At 41.1% G+C, this 14,900-nt stretch overlaps 1 protein-coding gene across 3 annotated transcripts in view; it reads left to right on the forward strand.

Moving 5' to 3' along the window:
- Nucleotides 1–14,250, forward strand: part of LOC147034185 (uncharacterized) — a 38,341-nt gene extending 24,091 nt beyond the window's left edge. For 2 of the 3 annotated variants that reach the window (XM_085878230.1, XM_085878249.1), the window contains exons 7-14: nucleotides 3,886–3,939; nucleotides 4,146–4,194; nucleotides 4,842–4,969; nucleotides 6,744–7,866; nucleotides 7,958–8,045; nucleotides 8,227–8,348; nucleotides 11,990–12,141; nucleotides 12,252–14,250. In XM_085878230.1, the coding sequence (XP_085734356.1) occupies nucleotides 3,886–3,939; nucleotides 4,146–4,194; nucleotides 4,842–4,969; nucleotides 6,744–7,866; nucleotides 7,958–8,045; nucleotides 8,227–8,348; nucleotides 11,990–12,141; nucleotides 12,252–12,343 (1,808 nt within the window). In that variant the 3' untranslated portion in view covers nucleotides 12,344–14,250. The remainder of the gene's footprint in view (nucleotides 1–3,885; nucleotides 3,940–4,145; nucleotides 4,195–4,841; nucleotides 4,970–6,743; nucleotides 7,867–7,957; nucleotides 8,046–8,226; nucleotides 8,349–11,989; nucleotides 12,142–12,251) is intronic. The other variant, XM_085878238.1, reaches the window with a different exon arrangement.
- The last annotated feature ends 650 nt before the right edge of the window (nucleotides 14,251–14,900 follow it).

Genomic DNA, 14,900 nt, shown 5'->3' on the forward strand with positions numbered 1-14,900 from the left:
TTTTGCAAGATATGTTAGTCAGCTTGTATGTTTTTTTTTTTTGTTTTTTTTTGTTTGTTTGTTATCTTGCCAAAACGAAGTTTTTGCAAGATATGTTATTTGTTTGTTTGTCTGTAATGTATAAAAAATTCTGCAGAGCACAGTTATCATTGGAAATTTTTGTAACCGCATATCAGAGGCCTATAGAGGTCCCTTTCAGCGCACAAAATTTTGAAGGTCAAGGTCAAAGGTCAAGGTCACTTTGTCACAAATCAGGGGAGTCGACGAAACCCTTATTTTTTGAGTAATTTTGATCGGATCGTCTTCAAACTTCATGGGAATATAGTTCATGGTCTGGCGCTCAGCTGATTAATTTTTGGTGGCGATTGGCCTTGACCTTCATGGTTAGCGCCTGAGGTCAAACATATTTGACCCCAAGGTCAAATTTTGAAATCTTAGATACCATATCGAGTAATACCTCATATGAAAGCGCTTGATAAGTGCTTTCCAGATCTGTCAAAAGTTTGACGCTATGACGTCATTTGATGACGTCATGACGAAAAAACGGATTTTTCATGAAAAAATTTTTTGTTTGTCTGTAATCACGTATAAAAAATTCTGCAGAGCACAGTTATCATTGGAAATTTTTGTAACTTCGCATATCAGAGGCCTATAAAGGTCCCTTTCAGCGCATAAAATTTTGAAGGTCAAGGTCACTTTGTCGCAAATCAGGGGAGTCGACGAAACCCTTATTTTTTGAGTAATTTTGATCGGATCATCTTCAAACTTCATGGGAATATAGTTCATGGTCTGGCGCTCAGCTTATTAATTTTTGGTGGCGATTGGCCTTGACCTTCATGGTTAGCGCTTAAGGTCAAACATATTTGACCCCAAGGTCAAATTTTCAAGTTTTAGGAACCATATCGTGTAGTACCTCAAATTGAACACCTCTGAGTGAGTGCTTTATAGATTTGTCAAGCTTGAGACATTATGACGTCATTTGGTGACGTTATGAGGCAAAAGCATATTTTTCATGGTTGCTCTGTAGAACGATTCTCATCGGACTCTCTCGTAGGCAGATATTCCTCAAGGAGTCGCTCCTGGTGGATAGCAGTTCTGTTCACCTCAGTGTGGCCTTAAAGAAGTCACACATGGTCACCTTTTGGCAAGATATGGGTCACCCTGCGGGTGACTGGTTTATTTTATTTTTTTTACTCTGCCTGTCTGGCAGTCAAACAAAATTCAAAATCATTCCAAACAGGAAACTTACTGTTTTTAGAGACCTCATAGAGGACACAAACGGCACAAAGAACAAACATAACGTATTAAATAGGGTGGTGAAAAAGATGCTGCAGTAAGCATCAATGGCGGTAAGGTTCTGAATTTTTGTTTTTCCAACAACCTCTAAAATCTTTTTTTCTTTTCAATCAAATTATATATTTGAACACTGCGGGACACAAATCGCTTGTTGGCACTTTTATAACCCTTCCATTTAGCAGAACTTGGATAAAATATCACGTCATTTTACATCACCTCGACCAATAATATTTGCTCCTCGCAGACCCCACCCGTGTCCTTTTGTTTTTTTTTTCCTGTCTAGACTGCGTGATTTAAGGTGTTCTATGAACTCTCTAGTTTTTCCCATGTGGTCAAGTTTGATTGGTTTGCCAATAGAAAACAAAAAAAAAAAACAAGCTGGTAGGCGACATGGCTGCTCGCTCTCGATGGAAAGCTGGCTGACGCGACTAGCCGATATTCATGTACATGCTATCAATCAATTTTGCACAATAAATATGATTATCACAGCCCTCTTAGTTTGCACCCAGAAACCCACCTTGTGAAATTTCAGGCATGTTTCCAAAGAGACGCTAACAAATGGCAGCCCTGGTAATTCCATTTATCTATTCGCTAAAGATTTTATTTTTTATATGATGCTGTAAGACATTCTCCTTGGGCACCAAAAAAAAAAACAGGTCCCTCGGAGTTCCAGTTTCAGAGGTATTGATTTTTTTTGTACAGTCCACAGTAAGTGTACAATGTACAATAAAGTATTTTAGCTGTTGCTAAGCAACGGAGGTGTGCATAGCAACCATTCATTTTTGTGTACGTGCCAGCCACATTGTACACATTTCACCCAAGTTTCATCAAAATAAGACTCTCTTAGATATATTCGCAATTAACCGTTTCTGAAATGTTCGACATGTACTCGCCCAAAACCTATCTCCTCCTACAAATACTTTTGTTAGGGCTACAAATTGGCATGAAGGGAGCTAGATAGATTGTGCACAGAACTCTAAGCTTCGATTTTTTTTCTAGATTTTTTTGACCACTTTAAAGGGCCGTTGCTACGCCATTTCTCGGGCCCAGGGTCCCATATTCGAAAGCACACGATTCCCAGAAATATTGGTCCTACCTACCAAATTTCATTGGAATCGGTTGAGTGGTTTAGCCCCTCGGCTTGACCAAAGTTTCGCGGACAGACAGACAGATGGAAATGTCCAGAAAAAGGGTGCTCTAAGAGCAGCCAACATTCTTAAGTGGAAAAAACAAAACAAACAAAGTTGGCTGACTGATGAGCAGACCACAGTGTAGCAGCTGACACACTGCTTGTTTTGGCGGTTCTGCTCTTGGCCAGTGGCTATTTTAAACTGTAAAATCATTCTTTCCTAGCCGTAAAAAAATCCTCGAAACTGCAATGGATTCCTAAATCTTTCTTCTTTCTCATGCTGGACTGTGCTTGACTATCAGCGATGGGCACAGTTTTATCATTTGAAGCACTCACTATTTTCCACATTCAATTATGTGGTGGTGGTAGATGTCAGATATTTCTTTTACATTACAATTTTTTTGACCAAACAGTTTTTCCATTTCTCTGACCATTGACTCAATATAACAATGACAGCCTGGATTGCTTTCGTGTGTTTTTGTACATGTGATCATTAAAATTTGAAATTGTGCATTTGTGATAATTAATTTAAGATTAAATTATTACCTCCACCACTGAAGGTGAAGGAGGTTGTTTTCACACCCCCCCCCCCCTCTGTCTTTGTTGGTTACTTGCAAAATTGAAGCTTTTTCAATTTTATTGGTCAGTCAATTGTTATTCTGTCTGTCTGTCAATCGCCTACAGGTCACAATTTAAAACCGATCTTCAGGAAACTTCACCAAGTTGGAGAGGTAGTCTCAACTGACAAGCCTATTGATTTTGAGGTCAAAGGTCAAAAGTTATCTTGAATTGAAATTCCTAAAATCTTCATTTTTTCGTCCGATTCACTTGAAATTTGAACAGGAGTTGCCTGTTGCATCAGTGAATTGGGAAAGCAACTAATTTTGAGGTCAAAAGGTCAATTCAAGGTCAAACTTGTAAAATCATAAATTTCAATCTCAAAAATAATCGATTTTCATCCGATTGACCTGAGCTTTGATTAAGATTGTCCATTTTAATCTTAATGAAATGGACAATTTGATGTATCCATGGCAACCTTTGGAAAGGGGTGGATTTTTCAAGTATTGTGCTCTGCACGATGTCTTTTTCTTGTTTGTCTATCTCTGTGCAAGGTATCTCAAAATGTTGTGCTTGGATCCGGATGAAATTTGGTGGTTAGGATGCACTGATTAGATTTTGGTGAAGATCCTGATCCGGATACAAGTACTGTACTATAATTTTTTTAAGTCATTCTTTACCATTGAGAGATCGGGCCAAAAACGATGTATCGCATGATATTTCAAAAATATATTGATCCTGATATGTTCTCATGGATCAGGTATTACGTGGCGGAGGTATGCACTCCACCGAGTGCCCTTCTAGTTTGTTTTGTTTTTTGCATGTATGCACAAATTCCACCCTTCTTATCACTTCTTTTTCTTTAGTTGCCGCTGTTTGTATTGAATGTCTTATTTTTTCAGGCATCGAAGCCAGTGATCTCAGCAGCCTCTTGGAGATGTTTGAAGAGGCTGAAGGTAAATATAAACTTTGACCCAGTGCTGTGAAACCTTGTGTACACCCTTGGTTGAACACAACTTTGTGACATGTGTACACACCCTTGTTTTTAAAGTGGGAATGGCATATTCACTTTTTTTTCAAAACTGTTGTCTCCAAACCTATCAGCCCTTCGATTATCTTTGCCGTAGGTTAAGCCGTTAAGACATTCTTTCGGTCATTGCAGGTAAAACTACAAAGCGAACTGTTAAAGTGAAGCGTCATTCCTTACCACCGTAAGTTTGTCTTTCAATTTTGGAAACTTTTCTTCTTTCGAGTTGTGCAGTAAAACCAAAAGTATTGGGACAGCATACATAAAAATAATTATATATATATATATATATATATATATATATATATATATATATATATATATATATATATATATATATATATATATATTACTCAGTTGAGAAATGCTTGGTGTAGTCTTTAGTTAAATGCTTTTTGTTCTTTAAATTGAAATTTTGGGGGGGTGGGTGTTTCAGAATTTAACAATTTTCCCTGGTTTCCTTTGCCTTCTTGTTTATTTAGTGTTGTATATTTAATGTCTGTCTCTGCCTTGAGTGTTCTGATTGGCTGGAAAGGCATGTTATACTGTTTCGATAGGCTGCAGCAGCTGCTGCCTTGGACTCTATTTTCAGACTGTGTGAGCAAAGCGTGGTGCGGCTGATTGCAGTGTGCTACTTAGAATCCATAATGCCTGTTCTTACTGCCTTTTCAAAATTTTGTTTTCTGTTTTGAAATGCTCTGTGCTCTCAAATAATTAAAAAAAAGACTATTGAAAACCAACAGGACTGAATGGGAGACAAATCATTGGGCCAGCAATGATAGGATCTGTGTTGTAGAAGTAAATGTTTACTGTGAGATGATGCAACCGCAGAACGAGAGGGGTGATACCGGAGAGGATTTGGACGCTTGCTGAGATGTCCACTTGTGTTTCTGGCAGGCGACTAGCAATACCTGTACCCGATGTTGGCGTTGAAGTCGAGGTGGAGTGTTCTGCTGTGGGTATGTCTTGAGGGGTTTTTTTTTCATTAACCCCCTTTTTTAAAGTAGCGGCAGGTTAAGGAATCATTGCTTGGTTTGAATTGTTTTTGACCCATGTGTGTGTTGTTGCTTAAGTTTCTGCACCTCATCGTGGCTTACTTGCACATGAAGCATAAAATATACTTGCATAATACCTCCAAAGCCAGTTGCATTCCATCAAGTATTTCCTTGGCTGCAAATTGTCATAAGAAATGTCTGTCTCTTTGTGTGTGTCTTGAGATTCCCTCGTCTTCAAACATTGCATGAGTTCCTTTGATTTTATTACACAAACCACTGCTCATTTTTCCTGATTGTTTATAACAAGAATTGTATAATAATCCGGTTGTGATTAATTTGCAATTGCATTGGGGTTTTTTTGTTTTGTTTTGTTTTTTCAACTCCATGAGATCCTCTCCAAAAGCTTAGTTTACCACACTTGATCTGTCTTGTCTAATTGTTGTCATTTGTTCCCTGTATCATTAATTGTATTAATCTTGCACCATTTTCTTTTTGTTGTTCTTTGCTCTTACTTGGTCCTGTTGTATCGATTTTGTGTTTGTGTTTGCCAATGTCTCGGCTGTGCCGTGATTGTGGGTCAAAAGCCTTCCACGTTTTCATTTCCTTATCTTTCACAGTTTTTTTCTATTCCTGTTTGTTCTTTCCCCTGTGTTCAGCCATGGCTCCACCGTCAATACATAGCAATTATACCCTCAAACAAATGGGTGAAAGCGTAACCTTCGGTGGTGGGGGTAATTTACTTTTGGCTGCAGATTTGTTGGTTATTAAGAAATGGTGATACCCACTCCCAATGGTAGCCAAGTATTGTGTCAATACCCCCTCCATCCAGTGGTAGTCAGTGTCCAAACCACTTTCACTATGGTGTGTGTGTGTGTGTGTGTGTGTGTGTGTGTGTGTGTGTGTGTGTGTGTGTGTGTGTGTGTGTGTGTGTGTGTCAGGCTGATTTCACACAAAGATCATGCCATACAATCGAGGCATATCTCGCGTTACATTTCCGTTTCCGGAAGGATCATCCAATTAATGTGCCAAAGCCAGACAGTGTTGGTATCAATTGTTATGCCAAGACCTTCCTTGGTTATTCTGAACTTGTGGTCTCCAAGGCCTTTGTCCTTGGCTCAAAAGAGTACTTCTCTTCCCAGTGGAAAAGTGTTAACCTTCCAATGAACCCAGCCTCTCTCAAATTGTTAGCTTGCAAAATGCAGGCTTTGTGCTCACACCCACTCCTTTTTTTCCTCTTTTATCACACTTCCAGAACCACATTCTTTGGGTCTGTTCAATGTTGTTTCAAGTCAGCAGTACACCACTATCTCTCCTCATCTTCCATCCCAATTTGTGATCTTTGGTACCACCATTTATCTTCCACTAATCCACCCCTCTTAATTCTCAGTTTCTTTCTTTATTTTACTGTCTTTTCTTCTCTTCACCATTTGTTAATTCTGTTTCTTGTGTCTGCTTTTTTTTGATATGTTGCCCTTCTAACGTCTATGAACAACCTTATCGTCCATCTCGTCCATTGACTTAAATTTTCCATGAAAAGGTGAAGGACATGGCCGAGCTATGTCAGTTTATCACCTGCTGACAAAAAATATTTATTTGAGCTCTTTTGGTGAATTGGATTGCAGATTCAACTTGCAATTGTATAATTATTTTGTTCATGTAAAATTGCATGAATTGCATAAATTATGTCACGGTGCCCTTTTCGTGAATTTTTTTTTTTAATCAAATTTTGTTCTTGCAGGCAGTGATGGCCAAGCTGTTTCTCCCCAAATCCCTTTGGAAGAACTCTCTGAATCTCCTCATTTAGGCCCTGAAACGTCTTCTCAACAGACTGCTATTACTCGATCTTCAGCTTCATTCCCGATGCCGTATAACGGACAGGAACTCTATCATCTTGCTGGAGCCAATGACTCTACCCTCGCTTCTTTACCGGTTGCTGATTTGCAAGATGCAGATTCTTGTTTGCTGCAGTCTCTTGCAGTAAATGCTGCACCCCATCAAAGGTCACGCTGCGTTGACTGGCCAGCGAGGACACATGATGCACAATGGCATAAACGGTGGATGTCGAAGATGGTGATGGATCATGATTACTGCTGTGTGATGAGTGGTGATCAAGTGGAACTCTGTAATGACTTCAATGGGAATATAATAACCAAAGCCGATCACAATGAAATCTCCTTGAGTTCACCTGCACGTTGCTCATCTCGATCCTCCAATAGTTCTCACATGAGCGGGTCATCGGAGCAACGACTGCGGCGTTGTCGAGATTCGTCCGGTAGCTCAGAGTGTGAGGATGAAGATTTCCCAACCAGCTATTATAATAAGCTTCCTGGGTATTGCACATCTGGTAAACCTCTCACCTTGCCATGGACCACAGGACGGCAGAGTCCTCGGGCAAAGAAACGGCGTCAACATAGCTCTTCCAAATCAGAAGATGGCTGGTCAAACGGTACACAGTATTATTCTCGTCTGCCAGATTACGTAAGAACAGCTAAGTCTGCCGGCCTTCTGTATGCTGGCAGTAGCAGCAGCAGCAGCAGCGACAGCAGTAGTAGCAGCAGTGAAAGTGACAGCGATAACGCCAGGTCAAATAGAAGTCGCAAAGGCAGCCGGCCACTCAAGTATCGAAGAAGGGAGGACTCCAAGCATCACTTGAGCTCCCCTTCTAGCTCCCCAGATCGCCGTGGCTCTGTGTCTCCACCTACACCGTGCACTGGATTGCGTAAAAGTTCTCGCTCTCACTCAGGCCAGCATTGTGCCAGCTCACCAGGACCCAGACTTTCACAAGCCCATTCTCCTCCTCCCCTGCCCGCACGCCCTTATGTGCCACACAGCATGCAAAGCTATAGAGCAACGTCCCCATGGTAAGTTGATATCAAATAGGATTATGTTTCTGTAGGCGTGTGGCATGTATCCTCATTAAAACCCCCGGGTGCCACCTTGCTTCTTGGCCAGGTACGAGAGGAGACCTGGTCGCACGTGGCTTGAGCGACGCGAGAGAGATGTGCACGACGAGCGTTGGCGAATGCAGCAGAAAGCCATTGTAGGTTTTGAACGCATGGTGCTATCATGGTTCCTCGCACTTATGCACACCTGGGGTTTCTGTGGTATTGAGCAGTTGCTTGAATAACCCTAAACGTGGTAGTCAATTTTTTTATTTCAATTTTGTCATGCCTAATACATGTCCAACTCTATCAACATAAATGGCATTTTGTTTGCTGCAGGATGAACGGCGTGTTGTTTACATTGGTAAGATCTTGGATAGCACAACCACCATGGATCTCCGGCAACGGTTCCAGGTGTTTGGTGAGGTGGAGAGCTGCAGCGTACATTTCCGCGAGTACAGGTGTGTGTTGATTTCGTCTTCCATCTTGTTGTCCTATTTTACTTGCTCCATGTGTATCATTTTGGTGCAAATTCCTCAACCTTTCCTCGCTCAATATTCTTTTCATTTTTTTTTCTCCATCTTTGCTCTGCAAACAAAAGCTTTTTGTAATGAATGCTCCCCGTGGCTTCTGTTGAGCTGCAGATTCATTTAAATCCAATGCGAACAATCTTTTCTGTTCACTACTGCAAGGATAGGCAGTTTTATTTAAACCCCCTCCACGCCACCACCCACACCTGAAATGTGATGCAATAGCAAAATGTCCTCCATAATTTTCAAGTTTCCTTGCAAAACAAAATGAATGTCATATCAAGCAGTCTGTGTTGAAAAAATATATATATATATATATATATATATATATATATATATATATATATATATATATATATATATATATATTACTAAAACTCATCATGTATGTATGTTCCCGAAATACAGCCAAAACGGTACACGATAGCGCAAAAAAGTTCAGCCGACCTTACTTTCCATCCTCCTGCGGTGTGCAGTATCAAGTTTCGTTAAAATCGGGCAACAAAAAAAATTGTGAAAAAATCAATTCCCGATTCAGTCAAGTACTCTTCGGGATTATTTGATCAATGCAAACAACCTCAGCGGTATAGTTCGCTGGAGGTATCTTTTTTTTTTGTTGTTTTTTTAAAATGATTTTTTATCAACCGCTGTCACAACGGGAATCCAACGGGCTCACGAGTCATCTAATATATATATATATATATATATATATATATATATATATATATATATATATATATATATATATATATATATATATATATATATATATATATATATATATATATATATATATATATATATATATATAAACAAACTACTGACTATAAATCCAAAAGATTGTCATTGAATGGGAGCTTTGGGGGATGGGGTGATGAGAAAGGTGGGGGTGCCACCATTTGCACACTCTCCGAACTTTAACTCCAGACTCTTTCAGATCGTTGGTGCTGCCAAAGCAGTTTCTTGCCAAGGGTTATAAATGGGTGGTTTGCCATTGCTTCCAGGCAGTAATCAGGGCAGGAATTTGTAATTTGTTCAGGATGCCGGTGATAGCTCACCAACGCTTCATGAAGGACACCGTGGGATCTTTATCATCCCCTGACGAATGCTGACAGATGGGACGCCCGTTTAACGTCCATCCGAGGGACGGCGCACACATTTATGAATCGCCCTGCCTGCGACAATGACATTTTATAGCTGGGTGGGGATTCAAACCCAGGCTAGACAGCGAAGTGTGTGAACTGTACCTCCAGGCTACCCTGTCAGTCTTCCATACATTTGCCTTTTCTCAATTGCTTGTGGTTCCCACCCCCCCCCCCTCCTTCACTCCAAAATCATCTCCACCCAGTAATATTGGGTCGCTGAAATAGGTGACCCTTATTGTCAGTAATTCTGTTTGTTTGTTTGTTCGTTCGTTTGTCATCAGCATAATTGGTAGTAAACGTGGGCGGATTTTGACCAAACTCGGGTGGTAGGTACATCTTATGACCTAGTGCTTTGGAAATTGTGGTGGTTGCTTGGGACGCTTTGGTTCCCGAGCAACAACCGAAAAACCTTTAAAATCGGCACCGTTCACACGAAATCAATTCCGAAAGCCATTATCCCACGTAGGGTTATGAAATTTGGCACGAATGATCTACAGGTGATGCTCTATCAAACATATTCCGGTTTTTGTGATATATGGAATACTTTACCCGCAGCGCCCCCTACAATTAGGGTATGCACGAAAATTGGTGAAAATTGAATGCCCTCTAGCGACCAGGTGAGTGCATCGATACGAATGAAACTTTGCAGGTTCATGGTACTCGATGAGTACTACAACTTTGCCTCAGGATATATTGACCGATTTCACTTAGGTCAGGGGTCAAAGGTCAATTAGTGCAAAAATCGAGAATATGCGAGAGCTGGAGGTGCCTTCGCGCCAAATGCTACTCCCCCTAGGGTTATGGTCGGATGGTCATGAAAATTCACATGTCGTCTGGAATACATTGTGCACAAACGATCGAGCCGGATTTTCGATTTAGATCTTTGTTCACCCACAGCACCCCCTCAAACTTTGGGGATTTCCGATTTCAAACCGCATTTTCGGTACTTTTTTATTCAAATGGATACCGAGTCGTTATCAGTAGATGGAATTGGATGAGATTTGATATGCATAATCGTAAGGTGAATCCCTATCCGCGATATGACATCCATTTTGCTCTATATCTTATAGTTTCCTTGCTTGGCGACCCATCGCCGCCTACCGGATTGGTTTAATATTTTCTGGTAAACAGGAGGAAAGAGAAAAGAGGAGGGAGGGGAAGAGGAGGGAGGGGGAGAAGAGAAGAGAGGAGGAATGGGGAGAAGAAAAGAGAAGAGAAGGGAAAATCTTTGAAAATATTTGGAGAAACTGCTTAACTGATGAATGCAAAATTTAACTAATTGATCAACTACCCATTCGAAATATGGATTGATAAAGATGACTTCATCGGTCGCGTGGTCTGGCAGCCATATTTTATCAAAGGGGGGGGGGACTTAAAAAAAATGAGTCAGCTTACACCAAGTCCTTCTCAAGACTGCACAGGGTATGATGAACGAGATGGTATTCTATGAATACCATCTCGTTTCTTTTTTTTTTTTTTCGAAATCGGATCCAATATGGCCGACCGGTGGCCATTTTGTTCTTAAATGTGTCCCCAACCATTTCTCAGACATGTATGGTCCGATTTTGGTTCAAACTTGGCACAAGCACAGTGCATGATGGCATAAACATGCACCTCCCTTTATTTTGCGATCTTATCAAAGATGGCCGACTGGTAGACTGACGGCCATTTTAATTGCACATAAATATGGGCTAACCCTTTAACTCTGTACAGCAAAATTATTAAAACGACGCAGGCAATGACATTTTATGTCTTTTTTTTTTTACTTGTTCTTTCTACCTTATTCATTAGCTCATTCGGTCTCTCATCTCGTCCTTTCCTCACTCTCATCTCCCATTTTTTCCCCCTCCTTCTGACACACTGTTGACTCCAATTTTAAAATATTTAATCCCAATTTAAATGTTTTGTATCCTTTTGTTATCTTCTTTAACAACCACAATTTATGATTCCAACATTCTTGTGGGATTGGTGGGGGGAAGCTTGGCCTAAGTCTTTCACTAACCGGATGGCCAGGCCTGACGTTCGAATAAGGTTCAGCCAGGAATTTTGAATTTGGCCAGAGTACCGGCAATAGCTTGCTCACGTGAAGGACAACGTGAGATATTTAACATCCACCAACTTGTGCCAGCAGATGGGACACCCAGTTTAACGTCCATCCGAGGGACGGCACACACGTTGTTGAATCGCCGTGCCTGTGAAACACCCGGATGACAGTTTATAGCGGGGTCAGGATTAAAACCCAGGTGAGGCAGCTTCGAGTTTAGTGTGTTTACCTTTAGGCCATCCTGTGAGCCTTGCAGAATGAATGATATGGGCTGATAATGGTTTATCACTTTTAATGTATCCAATAATCAATTATACCTGAACACCTTACACTTTCCTCGAACTGAGTCTCCACAACTGATACTATCCTCCCCCCCCCCCCAGGGATAATTATGCTTTTGTGACATACCGTTTCACCTGTGATGCATTTGCGGCCGTGGAGAAGGGCCATTCCCTGCGGCTGGCCCATGAGCCACCCTTTGACCTTTGTTTTGGTGGCCGTAGACAGTTCTGCAAAACAAGCTATTCTGACCTTGGTATGTATGTATGTATGTATGTGTGTATTTGGTATCGTTTCAGTCATGTCGTTGCACTTTTGTTTTTTTTTCATTAATTTCTCAATAATTATTGCAACCTCCCTTTTCAGATTCGTCTAACAGTGTGGGTAGCCGAGGGCGCTTGGACGCAGCCGATTTCGACACACTATTGAGGGCGGCACAGCTCGGCCGCCCGACGTAGGGTCTGCTTACCATGATTGAAAACCCCCACTCCCTAGACCAGAAGGCTTTACACTCTGTGGGTTTATTGGCACCTTCCTGTAGCAACACCACTCAGCACTTTCCAAAAGCCATTCCCATGCGAGTGTGCAGTGCTGCACTCTCACTGGGTGCCATGGTGCTCACGCAGCAAATGATGAATAGCCTCGAAGTCTATGTTTACAATGATCAATTCCCTTTGCATTCTCTGTGGACGTGAAGTACATGCCTGGTTTTATTGTTTTATTTTTGTTGGGGGGGGGGGTGTTGGGCTTGGATAATGTGAACGGTTCACATCCTGAGGTTTTTCAATTTGTGAATGCCAGAAATTATGAAGTGAAAATGAAATCTTAAATATCATTTTTTAATTTATTTCCCATTGCATGCGCCTTCATGTTAATTACTTGGTGGCAATTATTTTCTTCGTCACAAAATGTGCCTTCAAAAATGTTCAACAAATTGACTTCGATCTCTGTTGTACCCAACTTGATTTTTAACCAGGTGAAACCTGCCAGGTAAGATTTTGTGATGTGCATTCAATTGGTTTCAAAATTGTGTTGCAACGTGTCTTCGAAACGCGTAGTTTCTGGGAGGAGGGCATTTTGTATTTTGCATGTCGCATCATCATATTAAAGTACAGCGTTTGTCTGGCTTGTACTGGTGTAACAAAATTCTGGAGTCGTAGGTTAATGGTGTGTTTTTGTTTTTGTGTTTATCTGCCACACTTCCAGTTTCATGAAATCGTTTCATTAACTTTGACACTGTTCCTTGTTGAGATATGGGCTTTGTTGGATGTCGGCGATATAATTCTTGACAAGTTTCTCTCTGGTTTAAACCTCGAGCACGAAAGAGGACCAGTTCAGCTTTGTCTTACATAGTGTAATCAATTTTCATTGGTTCGATCCTGAAGAAAAAAAACAATTAACCTATGATTCCAGAATTTTGTTACACCCTGAATATTCAAATGGCTTTGCTGATCTCCATCAAATTTTTCATCCTTGCTGGGGTCAGGTCATGGGCACAAAAATATCCTCCTACCCTCCCCCCCTCCCCCCACAAGGGTGGGTTGATGAGTTGTGATTTTTGCCTGTGCACTAGGCACAGTGCACGTTGTTTACTGACTCCCTGCCGGAGGAGGGAGGATTGCAAGTGATGGCCACAAAATTAATCTGTCCTTCGCACGCCCCTGCCCCTCACCACGCTACCTCCCCCCCAAGACAGCTCCCAGAGGGGAGCGGGTGTTTCTTTTAATGAAAAGTCTGCCTGTCGATTTCATCGGGGAATTGTGTATTTGCACATTTCGGAACGATGAGAAACGATCGTGGTGGCCTTGTTTTACATAATTTATTTTATTATGCAACTGGCACATCTGTGGGTTGATTATTAATATCAGATGAGATTGTGATCAAACTGAAACACACAGTCTTAACTCATGTTGTGGAACTTGTCACACAAGCTCCGCAGTTAAAATGCCATCGAGTGACAAGTTTGCTGTTCTTGAAGATTTGCGTTAAGTGGTGCTATTACCACAAACTGTTTGTTGCTGATTTAATGCATTTTCCATAGTTGATAGTCGTTTTAATTTGGGGCCATTTTTTGCAACTCTTCAGCTGAATTAAAATAGGGCTTTTAGATTTACCAATTGATCGTTCCATTCATACGTGTGGCCGCCCCACAATGCAGCTGAGTGGGGGGGGGGGGGAGTTGGGAAGGTGGGTTGAGAGAGAGAGAGAGATTTTCAAACTTTGATTACAAATATTGTAAAGTGTATCTATATTTTGCCTGGGATTGATGCCTGAGCACCAGTTCGTCACACATTCAAATGCAATTTTGTTGTTGCTTTGAAGGGTTGTATTTGGAAAGGCAAATAAATCCAAATGTAAAAGTAAATTTTTTTTTTTTTTTTACCTTTACTTTGAACTGCACACAAATGTACATTTCTTTTCTTCTTTTTTTTCCCAATGGTTTTCATGCTTCGTTGTACAAGTCTAAAGGGAACGGTCATAAATTTTGTTAACCGAGTGCTCCATTGTATACATCAAATTTGAAGTTCAATGATGATGCTTGGTGAGTATTGCATAAATTTCTGAACTGCGGAGTGAGTGCCTGCCGATTCTATCCTTTCACACAGCACTTTGCTGAGTGCTGCTGATGCAGTGCCCCCTGTAGGTTCGAGCAGGAGTTTAATTTGTTCAGTGGCTCGATGAGGACTCGCCAACTCTTCACCAAAGACACGAGGATCTTTAACTCGTGCCAAGTAATGTTAACGGATAAGAAATCCAGCTTAACGTCCATCCGAGGTATGCCGCACTTGGTTTTATACTCAGGTTGGGATTTGAATTCAGATAAGACTGCTCAAAAGTTAGGTGGGCTACTCCTGCACCATGCTGTGGGTAATGGTGTCGATCGGGATTCAGCTGGGATGATGCAGACGCGTTCACTTTTACGTGTGCCCTAGTGCTGATGGAATTGCATCACGAGGGCAGTTTTAGTCATAGCAATCGATTCGCTTGCAAAGATGGAATAAATCCAGAGCCAGG

This window comes from Eptatretus burgeri, chromosome 1 (genome assembly GCF_056783735.1).
Source record: "Eptatretus burgeri isolate ZD-2024b chromosome 1, Ebu_testis_v1, whole genome shotgun sequence".
In the NCBI taxonomy this organism is placed as follows: Eukaryota; Metazoa; Chordata; class Myxini; order Myxiniformes; family Myxinidae; genus Eptatretus; species Eptatretus burgeri.